The sequence below is a fragment of the Mastigoproctus giganteus genome, chromosome 5 (assembly GCF_048544385.1).
Source record: "Mastigoproctus giganteus isolate SK-2022 chromosome 5, ASM4854438v1, whole genome shotgun sequence".
In the NCBI taxonomy this organism is placed as follows: domain Eukaryota; kingdom Metazoa; phylum Arthropoda; class Arachnida; order Uropygi; family Thelyphonidae; genus Mastigoproctus; species Mastigoproctus giganteus.
In genome coordinates this window covers 109,189,588-109,212,057 of record NC_143579.1, presented here as the reverse complement: position 1 = coordinate 109,212,057, position 22,470 = coordinate 109,189,588, and the positions used below count along the sequence as shown (strand labels likewise).

Here is a 22,470-nt window from a genome sequence, read left to right as displayed (position 1 = left end):
ATCAGCTTACTACATCATTTTTTATTTAATTTCTTATATTTATGTTTATCACCATAATAGATATATGAATTTGAGGTGCTGGTCAAAATCTCAAAGGCAGATATTGTTCTGATATCAGAGACACGGTGTTACACTGATATAAGGAATGCAGAATTGGAATTTGGGGAGCACAATGTGTACAGGAAGGATAGATAGGATAGAAAGGGAGGAGGGGTTATGCTATTAGTTAAGAAACACAAAATCTAAGGAAGTGAATCCAGTTGACATGGGTGGACAGTGCAATGTTGAGTCAGTTTGGTGACATAAGCACTGGGAAAGCAAAATTGAGAGGAGTGTGTTATAGACCTAATGACTCCAATGAGTATAAAAAACAACCGTACAAAGAAGTAGAGTAGGCCATTATATCAAATTGTCTTATAATGGGGGATTTTAACTTCCCAGATATTGACTGTAACTTGTGGATTGGACTTGCATACTAGTAAGGCATTTGTGGATTTATTGGATGATTGTTTTCTACAGCAGCATGTTCAAGAGGCAACCGGAGGGAGTAATACTCTTAATCTAAACTCTTAAGTTTAACATTGACAAATGTAAAGTACTACACATGGGAAACAGCAACCCCAGAACAATGTATCAACTCTGTGGTACTACACTGACAGTGGTAGAGAATGAAAAGGACCTGGGGATAATTGTGCAGGTAACTGTAGTCTGCTGACGGGGCTAGTGGGAGCCAGACGTGTTCAAAGCCGCTAAGTGGATTTTCTTATTTATTGATTTAAAATTACTGTTTTTTTAAAACTTTTGGTTTAAATTTAGTAGTATAGCATTATTTTGTGATTTTTTGATTAATCTGGTGTATTTATTCTTTACTCGGCCTTGTAATTGCATAAAAGTATCGGTAAGGGTATCATATCCACGTGTTACAAGTTGCAGCTCCGCTGAACGAGAAGTTTTTTAGCCATATTTAGCCGCTTTGACCAATTGATACATCAAATTATTTTCTATAAGTAGCTTAGAGACCTAGTCAGGATCGTTAATTTATTCTGAATTGAGACAGCGAGATTTGGAAGTTAATTAATACATAAGTGTCCGTAGATTTACTGTTCGTAACTTGCGCCATTGTTATACGATACAATGTTATATCCCGAACTAGATAGCATTAGTATAGTATAGTATATAATATAGTCAATTAATCAGCAAAATCTATTAATTTTGTTAAACTTCTTGTCAATTAAATTGTACTTTTAACTAAATACATATAACGAATTAGATTACAAACGTAACATAATTAATTAATACATAACTTGATACGGAAGTTATATAAACGGAACTCGTAGATAATATTTGATACTGAAAAATATATATAGCATTATAACTGTGTTGGGATACAAGTTTAGGGTTATATTTTTGTACTGAAATTGAAATTTTATTGAAATTAAATCGAAATCATGACACAGACCAGAGTAGCAAAGCAAAAGGGTCAGGCTAATGGGAGTGCTGTGGCTCAGAGGAGAACTGAGGGGTGCAGTTGCCCTCTGAATCACAGCCTTTTAAAATGCATTGCTTGCATGATGTTTGTGGAGCAATCGGGTACGGGACATGATATTGCCATGAGGGATGTCTTTGTGTGTGCGCGATGCAAGGAGTGTAATGAAATCAGGCGACAACTCAGGGTTGTTATGGGCCTATATGAGAGCTCGGAGGACAGGGTGGATGCCCTCAAAGGATCTAAAGTGAGGGGCCCATCAAGACCTCAGCTGCCCACATCAACGCCAGAGCTTGCACTTAGTCATCATGCAACACAGCGGCAACCTCCAAGGCAGAATGCGCTGGTCCCACAGGAACTAATAGTTGTTGGTGACTCTATTGTCAGGGAAACGGGGAACATGCTTTGTAAAAAGGACAGGTGGAACAGAACCAGGGTATGTCTGCCAGGGGCAAAGGTTGATGACGTTGTAGAGCAGATATCATCTCTTAAGGGCACACAAAAGGTGATATAGTTGTACACGTTGGCACTAATGATATTAAGAGTACGAGACCGGCAGAATTACTTAACAAGTATAGGTCACTGTTGAAAAAAAGCCGTGAATTAGGGTTGAATTTGAAAGTGTCTGCAATTCTGCCCAGACACGATAGGAGGGAGTATATGATGAGAGCTTTGTCGATTAATTCGGCCCTGGAAACATTGTGCAAGGCTCAAGGGGTACAATTTTTTTCAGCCTGGTCAGTACTTGTTAACAGAAAGGACTGCTTCTACAGGGACGAGATACACTTGAATAGAAAGGGTGCAAGAATATTTGCTGATGCTATCGAGGCAGTGTTAGGTGGGTCGAAAAACTGCTAGCTTGGGAGGATACAAGGACTAATAGATTAACAGTAGTCACTGGCAGAGGTGAAAGTGATTCTTGCACAGCTTCTATTGGAATGAGCAGAAGCCTGGAAAACAAGATGCAGGATATTTCAGAGACTGCTGGGAGTCGTTGCAGTACAAGTAAACACATGGGTTGTGTTAGGGTAGCTAAGAAAAAGAACAGGTACATGTATACTTGCGTGTACACCAATGCTAGGAGTTTGGTATATAAATTTGATGAATTTGAGGTATTGCTCAAAGCATCAAAGGCGGATATTGTTGGGATATCAGAGATGTGGTGTGACACAGATATAAGGAATGCAGAACAGGAATTTGGGGAGTACAACGTCTACAGAAAGGATAGACAGGATAGGAAGGGAGGAGGGGTTATGCTATTAGTTAACAAACACATAAAATCCAAGGAAGCGAAGCCAGTCGACATCGCTGGATAGTGCAGTGTCGAGTCAGTTTGGTGTGACATAAGCATTGGGAGATCAAAATTGAGAGTAGGAGTGTGCTATAGGCCTCATGGCTGTGATAAGTATAATAAGTAACTGTACAGGGAAATAGAGTGGACCAGTAAATCAGAGAGTCTTATAATGGGGGATTTTAATTTCCCAGATATAGACTGGAATTTGTGGGTTTATTGGATGATTGTTTTCTACATCAACATGTTCAGGAAGCAACTAGAGGGAGTAATACTCTTGATTTGATTATCAGTAGTGATTCTTCATGCTTTAAGAATCTGCAGAGAGAGGAACCGCTAGGTGGCAGTGATCACAGTGTGCTGAAGTGGTATTTACTCGAATAGGTAACTACCGTCATTTGTAAATGGAAGGGTTATTGCTTTCGTAAAGGTGACTATGATGGTCTGAGACAGTATTTAAATTCTATAGAGTGGGACCAACTCATGATGTTACCAATAGCAAATTCAAAATGGGAAGCATTCAAAGAACTTATCTTGGAAGCTACTAAGCTTTACATACCAACCAAGAAATATTGTTCAAGGTTTAGGCCTAAGTGGGTGTCAGATTAACTAATGAGACTCGTGGCAGAGAAGAGAAGAAAAGTGCATGGGATGCATCTAGATTATCAGGTGACAAAGAAGCTGGATATAAGTAGATAAAAGCTGGTCTGTAATCAAGTCACAAAGGAGGTTGGGTAGGCGAAGGCAGGATAACGAAAAATCTTTGGCAAAGGATGCAAAGAAGACTTTTTACTTACATAAACTCTAGAAGGAAGGGGATGAATCAGATTCATCCACTTTTTTTTTTTTTTTTTTTTTATGAGAACCCCAAACACGAGAGGTATTAGACCCTATAGTACTTAGTACCATGCTTGGGTTGGAGGTTGAGAAGACGAAAGAAGATATTTGTTGATATTGGACTTGAACTTCTGTAGATTGTAATTTTCAGGAAATACGTATGAAGGAAGGTTGTTCCAGAAAACGGCAGTTAAATGAATAAATGAGGAAAATGAAAAGTTTGTTCTGTGAGTTTGAAGTTGGACAGTAAATGGATGTTGGCTGGTGGCAGCACGTGTTTGGACTGTTTTGAAAGAGAGAGCGGGAATTATAGAAGCCAATTCAGAAGAACAGTGCCCATGGAAGTATCTGTAGAAGAGGCATGCAGCAGAAACAGTGCGTCTATGAGAAAGCGAGTGGAGAGACTCTGTTAGAGATAAATCATTAATTAACCTAACTGCCCTCTTCTGAATGGAATCAAGAAGCCTGAGAGAGGTTTTGGGGGCACCACCGCAGATGTGGGAACAATATTCCATGGCAGGGCGGATTTGCGATTTATACAGAGTGAGCAGTTGTTTGGAAGAAAAGTAACGCCGTGAGCGAAAGAGAAAACCAAGTTTTTTTGATGCAGAGGAAGCAATATTTGTAATGTGCTTGTGCCAAGAGAGATTAGAAGTCAGGGTAATCCCCAAAAGAGATATATCATTTTGATTAGAAATCAGAGTGTCACTAAAGATAAGCATAGGAGCAGAAGAATCCTTTTTGCGAGATATAAGACAAGATTGAGTTTTAGAAGGGTTGAAATCAACTAAGTTGTCTTTGCCCCACTGGAGAATTACCTGAAGATTGGCATTTAAGGAATTGGTAGTGGATATTTGAGAAGTTGAAACTAATTGAGCAGGGTAAGGTTTCTAAAAATGATAAGTGGAATGCAATGTGTTATCATTGGCAAAACTATGGATAGAATTTCCAGTCAATGGAAGAAGGTCATTAATATACAAGAGGAAAAGAGTGGGGGAAAGAACTGAACTTTGGGGGACACCGGCATTAGTGGAGAAGTTAGAAGATAGAGAGCCTTCTACCATCACCCTCAGTGAGCGATCAGAGAGAAAACTGGATAACCAATTACTAAAAACAGTTGGCAAACCATAAGATGGAAGCTTGTTTAGAAGACCTTTATGCCAAACACGATCAAAAGCCTTTGAGATGTCAAGAGCAACTACTTGTGTTTCACCGAACCTTTCCATTGAATTAGTCCATAAATGGGTAACATAAGCCAGAATATCACCAGTGGATCGACACTGACGGAATCCATACTGGCGATCGTTGATCAGACGGAAGGTTTCTAGGTAGTTTAAGAGTTGGCGGTTAATTGATTTCTCCATTACTTTAGAAAGAGTAGAAGTAATTGCAATGGGACGATAATTGGATGGGAGGGATTTGTCACCCTTTTTAGGAACTGGCTGGATATGAGCAAATTTCCAAGCAGAAGGAAAAACACCTTTGGAATAAGAAAGTGAAAAAAGGCGGCAAAGAATAGGAGTAAGTTCAGGAGCACAGGTTTTGAGAACAAGTGGAGAAATACCATCAGGACCTGGAGCTTTCTTAGCATCAAGATTCATCAAAATCCTTCTGATATCCTTTTGACGGAAGACCACAGGAGGCATTGAATGGAGCGTGTTAGGAATGGTGGGAGGTGTTTTACCAAGATCATTAATACATGAGCTCGAAGAAAAATGGGATGCATTAGCATTAGTAGAGGCATTTGATGCAAGAAAGCAAGCTTATGCAGCATCAGCCAAAAAAAAAAAAAAAAAGAAAGTGACATAAATAAAAATAACCACTTCCACTTCATCCCTCTGTTCGTTCGAAATACCTATCCAGCTGAGCCTTAAACTTATTTAGGCTATCAACTTCCACGACAAGGGATGGAAGTCTGTTCCACCTACCAACCACCCGCTGGCTAAAGGCAAATTTCCGCACATCTATCCTACATCTGTCTTTCCTCAATTTGAATTTATGCCATCTCAGGTGATTATTCTGAGCAAGAGGAAGAATCCCATCAGCACTGATCTGAGGACGAGGTTGCCGGTGCGGACGTGCCTTTCTGCTGCTCTTGAACAGAGAAGTTTTTTCTGATTTATTTTCTGCTTTATTAGTTTAAATTGACATATTAACTTATTTTCTAGAGTAGCTTTATATTCCTATTACAGTACTTAAGTTTAAAGTAACTTAGATAGAGATTTTGTAGGTATTACTTAGTATCGGAAAGGGTATCAAATACACGTGTTTACCGTTCGTAAATATCCGCCATTGTTACGGGAAAATTAATCAGTAAAATCTATTAATCTTGTTGAACTTCATTGGCAATTAAATTGTACTTTTAACTATACATATAACCACTTAGGTTACGTAACATAAATAATTAGTAAAAATAAATTAATACATAACTTGATACGGAAGTTATATAAAGGGATTTCGTAGATAACACTCGTTACTGAAACGTAAACATTTCGTAGATAACACTCGTTACTGAAACGTAAATATTCCGTAGATAACACTCGTTACTGAAACGTAAATATTCCGTAGATAACACTCGTTACTGAAACATAAATATAGCGTTATAACTGTGTTTGGATACAAGTTTAGGATTTAATTTTTTCTGGTCTCTTGCCAATAGCTTTGGCAAGAGACCAGAATGCTCAGCTACCATTAGGGCAAGAAGCAAGTTTTCTACTCTTAGCCTGTTCAAACTCTAGTTTGGACTGATTAATAACTGCTTTACAATTGTTGCGAGCTTTGGTGTAGGCAGAAAATGAAACTGAAGAATTAGAAACAAGCCAATTACGATATGCAACATTCTTCTCTTGGACAGCCTTAGCACATTTATTGGAAAACCAAGGTTTAGATAAAGGACGAGATTTTAAAGTGGAGTGTGGGATAAAGGATTCCATTGCTGCAAGAATAATTTCACTGACACGATCTGAGCAAACGTTGACATCAGAAGTTTTGAAACAGTACTCAGACCAAGGAAAAGAAGAAAAGAAGTCTCGCAGGTCATCCCATTTTGCATTCTTGTAATGCCAAACAATACGAAGTTGGCAATAGCCATGAGATAAAGGTTCCATTGGAGAAGAGACAATCACCAAGTTGTGATCTGAAGTGCCTAAAGGACCTCTCACTTCAACCTTGTACTTAGAAGGGTTGTTTGTGAGAAAAAGATCAAGCGTATTGGCTGTATGATTAGGATTGTCCGGTATTCTTGTAGGTAAATGAACAATCTGTTCATTTACCTACAAGATGAATTTTACACAATGAGGTAGAGAGATTTTAAGCCAGAGAAGATCAAAGAGAGGAGATTCCAAATTGCCAAGTCTCTGACAGGGAATATCAGAACGGACATATGCACAAGTACCACCTTTGAGGCGAAAGGAATCATACAGCAAATAATTTGGACATCTGAGATGAGCAGTAGTTGAATCAACTGATAACTGAGATTCAGTCAGAAAAAGTACATGGGGTTTGGAAGACTGCAAGTGTAAATGGACATCGTTGAGATTGGAATTGAGACCACGTATATTTGTGAAATGAATTAGAAAGTCCTTGGGAGGTTTAGATCTTTTCGCAGATAAGCTTGCTCTATTATTTTGACAATTCATGGTGTATTCAATAGTAAGAAAAAGTGGGTGGGACATGCTGTATGAAGTAATTAAATTTTTGGATATGGCGTACATGTGGTAAGAATATACCCAGATCCTTGACATAACGTGGCCTCGACAATGCTCCCCGCATACACACTACTCGGACTCCCTCCAGTCACTATCTGGCAGAGTAGAGGTAGCAAGATTATACACTAGCTGATCCGGAGGCCTCCTAAAGAGTTACCAATAGGTTTGGTCCGGTGTACTATCTAGCGGCCGGTCTGCGAATACCGTTTTAGAGCTGTACCCTCGAAATGTAAGGAATATTGGATCTCGCCACGATATTCATCATAACCTCAAAAATCATGAATCATACTGCATGATGGAAGAGATAGGGAAGGGTTGGCCGGAACTTAGCTCTAGAGACTAAACATGGGTTCCCCCACTTCAAGCCTCCAATAAGTAAAGTGGTGGTATTTCACCGGTTGATGAGAGTCATCTAACACCTAGTACTGCCTGGTAACATAGAGGGGCGGCATCCTCCATGTGGTGTGGGCGCCACACCTCAACCCCTGCTTACGTTGGTTCACACCTGGGTGGTCACCCACCATATACTTGTGTATGGAGGTTATACCCATGATTACTAACAGTCCCACCATCGTGAAGGTGCAAGCAGAGGATTTGGCTGTCATAGACCGTCCAGACTTCGCCGAAATTGGGTCCACTTGACTTGAGTGTCACCCGAATATCAGTTCCATCAGCGTTTTAGACTCCCAGGTAGCAAGAACAGCTTGTCTGGCATATCTGAGAGAATGTCTGTGACAACCTCAAGGACGGTTCGACTGTTGAGGATCCTGCTCAGTAGCTGACAAACTGAATGAGTATTTTACATCTTCATTCACACATGAAAAGTTATTCAGGGAGGGGAATACAAGAAGTTTATCAAATTCTGGTAGGGAGCTAAATGATTCTGTAATGACAGGGCAAAATGGAGGAGAAATTGTTGAAGTTAAATATAAGAAAGACATCTGGGGTAGATGGGATCTATCCAGTTATATTAAAGGAGGTGGCAAAGGAAGTAAGCAAACCCTTAGCCATAATTATGAGAGTTTTCTTGGGCTCAGGTTAGGTTCCTATCGACTGGAGATGTTCAAATGTGACCCCAATTCATAAAGGAGGATCAAAGGATGACACAAGTAATTACAGTCCTGTTAGTTTAACTTCCGTTCCAGGGAAATTAAGGGAGGCATTGCAGGATTATCTAGACAAGACTTTAGTTATAGTTCGGACACAGCATGGGTTTGTTAAAGGAAAGTCTTGTCTGACAAATTTGATTGATTGGATACTATGATGTAGTTACAAAGGAACTGGATACAAAAAATAATTTTGATATCATATACTTGGATTTCAGGAAAACTTTTGACACAGTTGCACATGGAAGACTACTGTACAAATTGGAGCAGTATGGCATTAATCGTAAGTTGTTACAATGGATAAAAGGGTGGTTTGAATGAGAGAAGACAGAGCAGTAATCAATGGTCACTGCTCTTCGTGGACTAATGTTATTAGTGCAGTCCCCCACGTTTCAGTGTTGGGTCCATTGCTGTTTTCTGTATTTATTAATGATATTGATGAAGATATATCAGGCTTAATGTCCAAAGTTTTTAGATGATATGAAGGTTAGCAGGGTTGTTAATGTTACTAATGACAGTATGCTACTGCAACAGGATCTAGAAAAGTTGAGCAGATGGGCTAAGAGGTGGCAAATGAAGTTTAACATTACATTTGTTAAAGTACTGCATATGAGTTGCAGTAACCCCAGAGTAACATATCAACAGTGTGGTACTAACTCAGGGTGGTAAAGAATGAAAAAGTCCTGGGGGTAATTGTGCAGTCAGATATGAAGTTTTCTGAGCAGTGCAGACAGTCTGTAAGAGTAGCTCGATGATGTCTTGTCAATGATATACAGGAATTTTTCTAGCAGGGATAAGGAGGTGATTATCCCCTTGTATAAGGCAATGGTCAGGCCACACCTTGAGTACTGTATACAGGTCTGGAGGTCTCATTTTAGGAAGGATGTAAAGCTGCTGGAATGAGTACAGAGAAGGGCAATGAGATTGTTGAATGGAACGAAGGGTTGTTCTTACAAAGAAAGGCTTAAGTTCTGTAAAATTGCAGTGTCTGGAGACTAGGCACCTGAAAGGTGCTCTGACTGAGGTGTATAAGGCGTTGAATGGTTTCAACAAGCTCAATGTTGATGGGATTTTTCCTCTTTCTCAGATTCCACACCTGAGGGGGCATAAATTCAAATCGAGGAAAGACGGTTGTAGAATAGATGCGCTAAAATTTGCCTTTAGTCAGCAGGTGGTTGATTGCTGGAACAAACTTCCATCTCTTGTTGTGGAAGTTAACAGCTTAAATAAATTCAAGGCTGAACTAGACAAACTTCTGAAGTGAATAGATGAATGAAACAGGAAGGGTTTATTTTTTTTTGTCTGATGCTAAATAAGCTTGTTTTCTTGCATCATATGCCTCTACTAATGCTAATGCTAATTTTTATATTGATATATTGAAAATAATTTTATATGTAAAATTGCTGATCACAGTTCAAGTCCATATTTGCTATATGTGACTAATGACTGTATTCTTTGTCAAAATGAGAAGCTGTAAACTCCTCTAACCTAATGCTCAGAAAATAGCATTAGCATTAGTAGTGCCACATGATGCAAGAAAGCAAGCTTATACAACATCAGCCAAAAAAAAAAAAAAAACTCACTTCCCATTTCACCTATCCATTCCCTCCAATAGTTTGTCTAGTTGTTCTTTGAATTTATTTTAGCTATCAACTTCCACAACAACAGATGAAAGTTTGTTCCAGCAATCAACCATCTGCTGGCTAAAGGCAAACTTCTACACATCTATTGTGGAACTGTCTTTCTTCAATTTGAATTTATGCCCCCTCATATGTACAGTCTGAAAAGAGCACCCCTTTGTTCCCCTCACCAATGTTGTTGCCAGTCTACTTGTTCCAGCAGCTCTACATTGTTCCTAAAATGTGCCTCCAGATCTGTATACAGTACTCAAGGCATGCTCTCACCATTGCCTTATACAAATAGATAACACCTTATCCTTGCTAGCAAAATTCCTGTATATCATTGACAAAACTCCATGAGCTGTCCTGGCTGCCTGTCTGCACTGCTCAGGGAACTTCATATCTGACTGCACAATTAGTCCAAAGACTTTTTCACATTCCACTACCCTAAGTGTAGTACACACAGCTGGTACATTACTGTGGGGTTACTACTACTCATATGCAATACTTTGCATTTCTCAGCCCATCTAATTAACCTTTCTAGATTCTGCTGCAATAGCATACAGAGGCAGACTGGCCATAAGACTTCCTGGGAAAATCCTGGTGGGCCAGAGGGATTTTGGCCATATAAGTTTTTTCCGGTCAGAATTTTTGACATAGTCTGCCTCTGGTAGTATTCCATCATTACTGTCATTAACCACATTGTCAACCTTTGTATCATCTAGAAACTTGGACATTAAGCCTGATATGCCTTCCCAGTCATTGCTAAATATTGAAAACAACGGGCCCAATACTGAACCTTGGAAGACTCCATTAATAACAACAGTTCACAAAGAGCAGTATTCATTGATTACCACTCTCTGTCTGCTCCCACTTAACTTGTCCTTAATGAAACACTCCTCCAATTTGTATAGCAGTCTTTTATGTGGCACATAAAAGACTGCTGTACAAATTGAAGCAATGAAAGAAAAAATCAAATGCTTTCCTGAAATCCAAGTATATGATATCAAAATTATTTTTTGCATTCAGTTGCTTTGTGACCACACTGAAGTATTCAAACAAATTGGTCACAAAAGGTTTCTCCTTACCAATCCATGCTGTGTCTGAAGTATAATTACGGCCTTTTCTATCTAATCCTACATTATTTATTTTACCAGTGACTCAATTATTTTCCCTGGAAGGGAAGTTAAACTGAGTCACCCTTTGATCTCCTCCCATTGCACATCTCCAGTCTGTGGAAAACTCCTCTGAATCCAAGGATGCTCTCATAATTATGGCTAAGGGTTTGCTTATCTCTTTTGCCACCTCCCTCAATATAATTGGATAGTCCCATTCAGCCATGTAACTGTCTAAAGTACAACTCACCAATTTCTCTTCTACTTGCCTCTCAGTTATTACAAAATTATTTAACTCCCTGTTAGAGTCAGATAAACTACTGGCCTCCAGGTCCATTCCCTTGAAGAATTCGCCATGTGTGAATATAGATGCAAATTACTCATTCATTATCAGAAACCTGAGCAGGATCATCAACAGTCAAACTATCGATATGAAGTGAACCAATTTGATTAATCCTCTTCCTTCTACTATTTACATTACACAGTTAAGAAGTCTTTGCTGTTTTTCTTTGCATCCTTTGCCAAAAATATTTCTCATGATCTGCCTTCACTTGCCTAAATTGCTTTGTGGCTTGATTACAGACTAGTTCATATCTAAAATAGGCTTCTCTATTGCCTGATAATTTTTATGCATCCATGCATTTTATTTCCCTGTCAAAAGTTTAATCAGTTCATTTGACATCCATTTAGGCCTATACCTTGAATATTTCTTAATTGGTATGAAAAGCCTAGTAGCTTCTATGATTAATTCCTTGAATGCTTCCCATTCAGAATTTGTTGATGGTAACATCATCAGTTGGTCTCATTGTATAGAATTTAAAAACTGTCTAAGACCACTGTAGTCACCTTCATGAAAGCAAAAACTCTGCCCTTTACTCTTTACCCTCAATGGCAGTGACATCTTTAAGTAAATCCCACATCAATACACTGTGATCACTGCTACCTAGTAGTTCTTTTATCTGCAGATTCTTAATGCATGACTAATCACTGCTTATATTAAGACCAAGAGTATTACTCTCTCTCTGGTTACCTCTCTATCGTGCTGCTGTATAAAAGTCAGCCAATAAATCCACAAAAGTCATGCTAGTGGGTGAGCAACCAACCCACAGGTTCCAGTCAGTATCTGAAAAGTTAAATTCTCCTATTATAAGACATTTTGATTTAATGGGCCACTATTTCTTTGTACAGCTGTTCTTTGTACTCATCAGTCTTTAAGCCTATAACACACTTTTGCTTTCCCAGTGCTTATGTCACACCAAACTGACTCAACATTGCACTGGCTACCCATATCAACTGGATGCACTGCCTTAGATTTTGTGTGCTTCTTAACTAAGAGTGTAACTCTCCCTCATCTTGTCTATTCCTTTCTGTACACATTGTACTCCCCGTATTCAAATTCTGCATTCCTTATATCTGTGTGACTATGTCTCTGATATTCCAACAATATATGCCTTTGATGTCTTGACCAGCACTTCAAATTCATTAAATTTAATTACTATGCTCCTAGCATTGGTGTACATGCAAGTAAACATGCACCTGTTCTCACTCTTAATTACCTCAACACAGCCTTTGTATTTACTTTTTCCATCATGACTCCCAGAAGTCCTTAAAATCCCTGGCACCTTGCTTTCCAGGTTGCTGCTTGTTCCAATAGAAGAAGTGTAAGAATCACTTTCACCTCTGCCTGCAACTATTGCTAATCTATTAGTCTGTGCACTACCCCAAGAAGCTAGCAGTTTTATGACTCACCATACAAGGATCACTTTCACTTCTGCCTGCAACTATTGTTAATCTATTAGTCTGTGCACTACCCCACAAAGCTAGCAGTTTTATGACTCACCAAACACTACCTCAACAGCATCAGCAAATATTCTTGTACCTTTTCTATTTAAGCATATCCTATCCCTGGAGAAACAGTCTCTCCTGATTATATAATAACACAGACCACGCTAAGAAAAAATGACCTGATCTACCCCCATGAGCCTTGCACAATCTCCCCAGGGACAAATTGATTGATTAGGCTCTCATAATATTCTTCCACCTATTGTGTCTGGGCAGAACTGCAGACACTTTCAAATTTAACACTAGCTTACAACTTTTTTTCAATGTTGCCCTGTACTTGTTACGTCCACAGATTTTCTACTCTTAATGACATGTTGTACAATCGCCTTTTGTGCCCTTAAAGAATATATCTCCTCTGTCATCCACTTTTGAACATTTGACAGATATAGCCTGGTTGTATTTCACCTATTTTTTTTGTACAATATATTCTCCATTTCTCTGACAATTGAGCTACCGACAACAGCTAGCTCATGTGAGACCAGCACATTCTGCCTTGAGGTTGCCACTTGTTGCCTGATGATTGCGTGCACTTTTTCCACTGCTACAAAACTATGTAGTAATCTCCAAATATCTCCTATATCAATACTACAACAATGGCGGCAAAATTCAAATGTTCTTATTGAAAATAACACAATGACGGCAGAAGTCAAAGTAAGTGTTTTTTTTTAAGCAAAGTAAAGGGCCAAGTAAAGAACAAATGCATCAAATTAATCAAGGAATTACAAATAATTAGGGAATTATCCTACTAACTTTAAACCAATAAATAAAGTTCCAAGTAGTGGCTCCCGAAAAAAGCATGTAAGTCCAGAATAAACAGAATTTTATTAAATAAAATTAATAAGTTAAAATTAAAAAAAATAAAAAATTCAAATTAAATTCAAATTAAAAATAAAAATTCAAATTAAATTCAAATTAAAAATAAAAATTCAAATTAAAATTTAAAAAATTAAAATCCAGAATTACAAATAAATACTACACTACTAATTTTAAATAAAAATTACAAAAAAATATATATAATTTTAAATCAATAAATAAAGTAGTTCCACTACACTAAACAGAATTTTTTTAAATTATAGTATTTAAATACTTATATAAGATAATAATGAAGGGCTGTATTGTACTGATATTTACAATATTTTCTACTCCAACTCACCAAATAATTTACAGAATATGAATTCACTCAATTACTTACAAACAAGCAAAACCTGGTTCACAAATAATGAAACTGGAGAGTAAAAAATAAACCACAAATAAACAAAACCGTGACTGGTAAACGTCATGGTGAATAAGGGATACCGATATTTGAAATTATCTTTTTTTAACAAGATTTGTTATTCTTATAAGGATAATAATGATTTAAGAACCCTGAAATCTAGGAAATGAGGAGGGGGGCCTTACATTTCAATAATCAGTTGGCCATAATTCCAAGATGAACCCTAAAATCTGAGTAGAGAAAATTGCAGATTTCTTAAATTATGAGAATGACAGCTATGTTACAATAAGCACCTTTATCCTTTATGATAAAAAAAATAATAAAAAAAAAAAAGTCTTGAGCAATGATACAGAAATACTATTAACAATATATATTTTTATTTTATTTACTATTAAACAGCAATTAGATCTGCAGACTAATGTAAAAAGAAACAGAGATAATCAGTATTCATACATATAGTAAATAATTGAATAGCAATTACATAATTCATCTTTTTCTTCCTGTCCAGTCTTAGGCCTAGTGGCCTGTTACAGTCTCTCTCTCCATCTTTGTGGGGGTCTGCATCTGTCCCTCCTTCCCCGGGGTTTGTAGTTTAGTATCTCTTTTGGATAACGTCCGTTTTTCATTCTCTCTACATGTTGTATCCATCTGTTTCTGTATGAGTCTATATAATTCAGTACTGAGGTTGTCTGCAGTTATAACAAAATGTCTTGGTTTCTTTTCCTATCAAGTCTGGTATAGCCTGTGGTTCTGCACTAGTCAACCTCCTCCTGTCCCCTTTGCCTCAGAGCCATAGGTTAGGATAGGTCTGGCGAGGTCTATCCGTGTCCTTGTTTTCTTATGCACCAGATTAGATTTGAAAATATGGTTTATAGTTTTAGTGATTCCTATGTAATTATTTATTTTTTGCTCAATATCTTTTTCTTTTTCATATGACATGTGGTATCCTAGGTATTTGAAAGTTTTTTTTTTTTTGGTAGTTGTTGGCGCATAGGCTTCTGTGGCCATAATGCACCTCCCAAGGTTTTTGCAGTACTTTGATCCAAGCCCGAGGCGGGAATCGAACCCGCGACCTTTTGGTTGCCAGGGAGGCAATTTACCCACCCGGCTAGCCCGGTCGGCGTATTTGAAAGTGTTAACTTGTTTGATAATATTATTGTCAATGTAGACCTTGTTTCTTATTGGATCTCTTCCTTTAAATGCCATCACTTTTGTCTTTGAAGATTTCCATATTAAATGATTTTGCTATTTTGTTTAATGAGAAGGTGGCTTTCTGCAATGAGTTCTTATTGTCTTCTATTAGGACCTGGTCATCAGCAAAATTACATAATTAAATAAACATAATTAAATAAAAAAATTTAATTTTTTAAATTGAAATTCAGAGTTAAGAATCATTCATATGCAGAGCTGAAGTAGATACATACGTGGTATCAAGATAGAGCTGATCAATAGGCCTACATTTCAATGAAGTATATTCTTCCATTTCCGGAGTAGCTCGAAAGTCACCAGTGTGCAGTATTTGTTTTCCATCAGGCAGAGAGAAGAGGAACATTACTGAACCTGGGCAACTGTAGAAAATCTTTTAATGTTATATAAAACTATGGCGAAATATATCATTAGCACAATTAGGTTCTCTCAGAAAATATCGATCTATTCTAATCCTCTGTTAAATAAATATGAACAATATCTTGCACTAATAAAATACAACTCCCATATCTTTATTTTAATTCAAAAATAATTCCAAATTGGTTCATTGAGCAAGTGAGTGAGGAGAGAGCGTTTTCAAGAAAATGAAGAGCGTATCTTTTTATATGTTAAGCAGCTTTTCATTACATAAACAGTGCTTCCAATTTCTGCTGAGTGGTTGCCAGGGCAAATGGGATCCACTTCATTGTTTCAACCTTGCTCTTGGATTGGACTTCACAGGGAACTTTGGACTTCGAAATCAGCAGGGGTTGTAGATGTTGCTATGTCACAATAAGCAATCACAAGTCCTTGCAGAGAATAGACTGTTAACTTTAGATTAAAATAAACTGGAGAACCAGAAATAGAAGCATAGTCTGTTGATGATAGAATTTAACTAGTGGCCAATTGTAAACATTAAGCATATCTTTATGATTACATTTACACTAAGTTGAAAGTCAAAATTCAGCAGTATCAGAGTTGCCTGTGAATGATCCACAGTGAATAATACAACTGGCATAGAAAATCTTGCAAACGTTCTGAGAATGAGCCATATCCAGAGAGGTGTTAAAATTGAAACAAGATACAGAGACTTAAAGAATTCATTTTCCAGTAGCAACTTAAATATACTGCATAGGTGTGCACATGCACACACATAAAATGCAATTTAACTGATCGAACTGTTGCATGTGTGGGTGTGTGTGAAATGCCTAGAAATATTCAAGTAGATGCTGCCATACCTTATCAGTCTACAATTACTTGGAAACATGGGGGTGGTCTAATGTTTCAAATGGGCAGCGTATACTGTAAAAGTAGAGGTCCTTCAATTTCATTATAACAATATTTGACTGTAGTTTCAAAGCAGCCAAGTTATTCACAAGTAATTTAACTTAATTCAGACTTCGAATTTCTCTGTACATGTGCTTTCAATTAGAAGGTGAATGGCAGAGACCCACAATTTTTTTTAATAATTTTTTTTTACTTGAAATAATGTAAAACTGCCTTGCCCTTGTATTGGTAATATGCTTAATAGTGAAAGTATATTATTACAAATGCGAGTGGAAACACCTATATTACATCCCCAATTTATAAATTTCTGTCAGTAATTGGGAGGAAGGTCAGAATAAATTTTATAATAAACATGTACTTGCACTGGCATTAGTAGAGGCACATGATGCAAGAAAGCAAGCTTATACAGCATCAGTCAAAAAAAAAAAAAAAAAAAAACCCCTTCCCATTTCACTGATCCATTCATTCCAAATGTTTATTCTGCCTTGAATTTATTTAAGCTATCAACTTCCACAACAAGATATGGAACTTTTGTTCCAGCAATCAACTGCCCGCTGGCTAAAGTCAAATTTCTGCACGTCTGTTTTACGACTGTCTTTCCTCAATTTGAATCTATGCCCCCTCAGGTTTATAATCTGAGCAAGAGGAAGAATCCCATCAGCATTGAGCCTGCTCAATCCATTCAAGGCCTTATACACCTCAATCAGATCACCACACAGGTGCCTAGTCTCCAGCCACTGCAATTTGCAGAACTTAAGCCTTTCTTCATAAAAGTACCCCTTTGTTTCCTTCACCAGTCTTGTTGCCCTTCTCTGTACTCGTTCTAGCAAATCTACATCCTTCCTAAAATGAGGCTTCCAGACCTGTATGCAGTACTCAAGGTGTGGCCTGACCATTGCCTTATACAAAGGGATAATCACCTTCTTATCCCTGCTTATAAAATTCCTGTATATCATTGACAAGACCTCATGGCCTACTCTGGCAGCCTGTTGCACTACTCAGAAAACTTCATATCTGACTGCACAATTACCTCCAGGTCTCTTTCATTCTCCACCGCCCTGAGTGTAACACCACATGGTACATTTCTCTGGGGTTACTGCTACCCATATGTAGCACTTTTCATTTGTCAATGTTACACTTCAGTTGCCACTTCTCAGCCTATCTACCAAACTTTTCCAGATTCTGTTGCAGCAGCATACTGTCATTACTGTTATTAACAACCCTGCCAACCTTTGTATCATCTGCAAACTCTGACATTAAGCTTGATATACCTTCATCAATATCATAGAAAAATATACAAAACAACAATGGGCCCAACACCGAATCCTGAAGGACACAACTAATAAAGTTAGTCCATGTAGAAATATAAAGGTAATATAAATTAATATAAATATAAATAATATAAATATAAATATAAATAAAGGTAATCCATTGATTACCACTCTGTGTTCTCTCACTCAACCATCCTTTTATCCATTGTAGCAACTTGCCCTTAATGCCATAGTGCTCTAATTTGTACAGTAGTCTTCTATGTGCAACAGTATCAAAAGCTTTCCTGAAATCCAAATATCTGATATCAAAATTAATTTTTACATCCAGTTCCTTTGTGATCATAGTATCCAATCAAATTGGTAAGGCAAGACCCCCCCCCCTTGACAAACCCATGCTGTGTCTGAATTATTACTGCTGTTTTGTCTAAATGATCCTGCAATGCTTCTTTAACCAGTGACTCTATTTTCTCTGGAAGAGAAGTCAAACTAACAGGTCTGTAATTACACGTGTCACCCTTTGATCCCCCCCCCTTTGTGAATTGGAGATACATTTGCACATCTACAGTCCACGGGACTTCCCCCAAGTCCAATGGTGCTCTCATAATTATGGCTAAGGGTTTGCTTACTTCCTTTGCCACCTCCTTTAATATAACTGGATAGATCCCATCAACCCCAGATGTCTTTCTTATATTTAACTTCAACAATTTCTCTTCCACTTTACTCTCAGTTATTACAAAATCATTTAACTCCCTCTTAGAGTTTGATAAACATCTGGCCCTCTCCTCCTTGAATAACTCCTCATGTGTGAACGTAGATGCAAAATACTCATTTAGTTCGGCAGCTATCTGAGAATGATCATCTACAGTCGAACCATTGATATCAAGTGAACCACTCTGATTCATCCCCTTCCTTTTAGAGTTTATATAAATAAAGTCTTTGCTGTTTTTCTTTGCATCCTTTGCCAAAGATTTTTCATAATTTGCCTTCCCTAGCCTAAACTCCTTTGTGACTTGATTACAGATTACCTTGTATCTATCATAGGTTTCTGTGTCGCCTGACAATTTATATGCATCCCATGCATTTTCTTCTCTGGCACGAGTCTCATTAGTTTATTTGACATCCATTTGGGCCTAAACCGAGAGCAGTATTTCTTAGTTGGAACAAGAAGCCTAATAGCTTCCAAAATTACTTCTTTGAATGCTTCCAATTTAGAATTTGCTGTTGGTAACATCATCAGTTGGTCCCACTGTATAGAGCATAAAAATTCTCTGAGACCACTGTAGTCACCTTTATGAAAGCAAAAACCCTTCCCTTTACCTCTGATGGTAGTTACATTGGTATATATAGTCATAAAAAGAAAGCAAAATTACCTGCATTGTACCAGACTGTAGCTAAATGTATCAAGGGAGGAAGCACAGAGTTTTTGTAGTTAGCATTCCTATTGGTTTCCTTGACTTGGCATCTCGAATTCTAACCAAATTTTGGCCAAATGTATTCATTCATTCATGTGGTACTCAGACTGGTTTGAGATAGTATAGAAGGTGCAGATTTTTTTTTTTTTTTTTGTTAGTTGTTGGCACATCGGCTTCTGTGGCCATAATGCACCTCCCAAAGTTTTTGCATTTTTTTACTCTGATCCGAGCCCAAGGCGGGATTCAAACCTGTGACCTTTGGGTTGCCAGGCAGGCACTTTACCCACCTGGCTAGCCCGGTGAGCGGTGCAGATTTGCTTCATATTGTAGGGTGGTGATGGTTGGTGTCACTGACCGATTAGAATGCTTGCTTTTGATATTATATTAATTATTGACGGGGGGATGATACTGTGGATTTCTCCTGTTCTCTGTGGTTGCAATCCAGTTGGTAAAGGGTAGGGTTAATGACAATCCCCACTCTATTCCTGTTTATGTCAGTAGGATATTTCTACACGAGAAATGCTTCCAAGGATTCTCACCCCTCTCTCACTCTCTTTTCTTATGAACTGCAAGTACTTTAAGGGCTTTCAGGTTGAAACTGTGATTTTCTGATAAGTTATGTTGATATTAATCAATACTGCTCGAGATACAAGAAAACATTAATGGTATATTAATGTTTTTCAGTCTTGTATCTCTATCATGTTCGGATTTTCCTTGATTTTAATTTCTGACATAATTAGCATGTCACTGATACACTCTGATTTACATGTCAACTGTAAATCAGAGTGTCACCGAAGATAAGTATAGAAGCAGAAGAATTCTTTTTGCAAGATATAAGACAGGACTGAGTTTAAGAAGGATTGAAATCAACTAAGTTATCTTTACTCCACTGAAGAATTACCTGGTGATCAGCATTTAAGGAATTGGTAGTGGATATTTGAGAAGTTGAAACTGTTTGTGCAAGGCAAGGTTTCACAAACTGGAAGGCGGAATGCAATGTACTGTCATCAGCCAAACTATGGATAAGATTTCTGTCAATGGATGAAAGTCATTAACATACAAGTGGAAAAAAGTGGGAGAAAGAACCAAACCTTTGAGAACACCAGCAATAGTGGAGAAGTCAGAAGATAGTCATCTACCATCAACTGTAGTGAGCAGTCAGAGAGAAAACTGGATATCCGATCACAAAAAAACAGTGGCAAACCATAAGATGGAAACTTATTTAGAAGACCTTTATGCCAAACACAATCAAACCCCTTTGAAATGTCAAGAGCAACTGCTTGAGTTTCACCAAACGTTTTCATTGAATTTGTCCACAGATGGATAACATGCCAGAATATCACCAGTGGATTGACACTGATGGAATCCATACTGGCAATCATTAATCAGATGGAAGGTTTCTAGATAGTTTAAGAGTTGGCGGTTAATTAACTTCTCCATTACTTTAGACAATTAGAAGTTCAATGGGACAATAATTGGATAGGAGGGATTTGTCACCCTTTTTAAGAACTTGCTGGATATGAGCAAATTTCCAAGTAGATGGAAAAGCATCTTTGAATAAGAAAGTGAAAAAGCCGACACAGAACAGGAGCAAATTCAGGAGTACAGGTTTCAAGACCAAGTGGAAAAATACCATCAGGACCTGGAACTTTCTTATCATCAAGATATTTCAAAATCCTTCTGACATCCTTTTGATGAAAGACCATAGGAGACATTGAATGAAGCGTGCTGGGAATGGTGGGAGGTGGTTTACCAAGATCATCAATACATGAGTTGGAAGCAAAATAGGATGCTAGCAAGTCAGCTTTATCTTTGGCTGAAGTGGCAATAGAATCAATTGGTTTAGATAGAGGTGGGAACAGAGATGGGCAAAAGTTGCAGCCAATAGCTTTGGCAAGAGACCAGAATGCTCAACTACCATTTGGACAAGAAGCAAGTTTTCTATTCTTAGCCTGTTCAAAATCTAATTTGGACTGATTAATAACTGCTTTACAATTGTTGAGAGCTTTAGTGTAGGCAGCAAATGTACCTGGAAATTTGGATACAAGCCAATTATGATATGCAAAATTCTTCTCTTGAACAAACCAAGGTTTAGATAAAGGATGAGATTTTAAGGTGGAGTGTGAAATAAAGGATTTCATCCCTACAAGAATAATTTCCATTTACACGATCTGAGTAAACAGTGACAACAGAAGATCTGAAACAGTAATCCAGCCAAGGAAAAGAAATTTCGCAGATCAACCCATTTTGCATTCTTGTAATGCCAAACAACACGAGGTTGCAAATGGCCATGAGAGAAAGGCTCCATTGGAGAAGAGACAATCACTAGGTCGTTATCTGAGGTGCCTAGAGGACCACTCGCCTCAACCTTGCTGGATAGCAACCAGCAAATAATTGGATAGAAAGGTTGTTCACGAGAAAAAGATCATCCATGTTGGCTGTCTGGTTAGAATCGTCTGGTATTCTGCTAGGTAAGTGAACAATCTGTGCAAAATTATTAGTAGTTGCAAAAGCCTCAACATATCCACCAGTTGGGTCCATGCGACTAGAAAATGGAAGCCAGCTGGAGTTGTGAACATTAAAATCGCCAAGAAAAATTACCTCACTTCTAGAAAAGATGGACTGCAGAAAGTCAAGTTTCAAAGAGAGGAAAGTCAAAGAGTTCCAAGTGATTAGTGGAGTTGGGTAGAGGCAAGAGATGAATTTGACAGAATGTGGTAGAGATATTTTAAAACAGAGAAGGTCGAAAAGAAGAGATTCCAAATTACTTAGTCATCTCTAACAGGGAATATCATCAGGATGGACATATATACAATTACCACCTTTGAAGTGAAAGGAATCATACAGCAAATAATTCACACAAATGAGATGAGCAGTGGTTGAATCAACCAATAACTGGGATACTGTTAGAAAAAGTACATGGTGTTTGGTACACTGTGAGTGGAAATAGACATCACTATAATTAAAACTGAGATTATGTATATTTGTGAAATGAAGGAGGAAGTGTTTGAGAGGTTTAGATCTTTTTGCAGAAAAGTTTGTTTTATTATTATGACAATTCATGGTGTATTCAGAAGTAAGACAAGGTGGTGAGGACAT

General features: G+C 37.8%; 1 protein-coding gene across 2 annotated transcripts in view; it reads right to left on the bottom strand.

Moving 5' to 3' along the window:
- LOC150085629 (uncharacterized) overlaps nt 1–22,470 on the bottom strand; it is a 126,838-nt gene that overhangs the window by 50,834 nt on the left and 53,534 nt on the right. For both annotated transcript variants that reach the window (XM_090374145.1, XM_090374146.1), the window contains exon 5: nt 15,641–15,784. In XM_090374145.1, the coding sequence (XP_090230271.1) occupies nt 15,641–15,784 (144 nt within the window). The remainder of the gene's footprint in view (nt 1–15,640; nt 15,785–22,470) is intronic.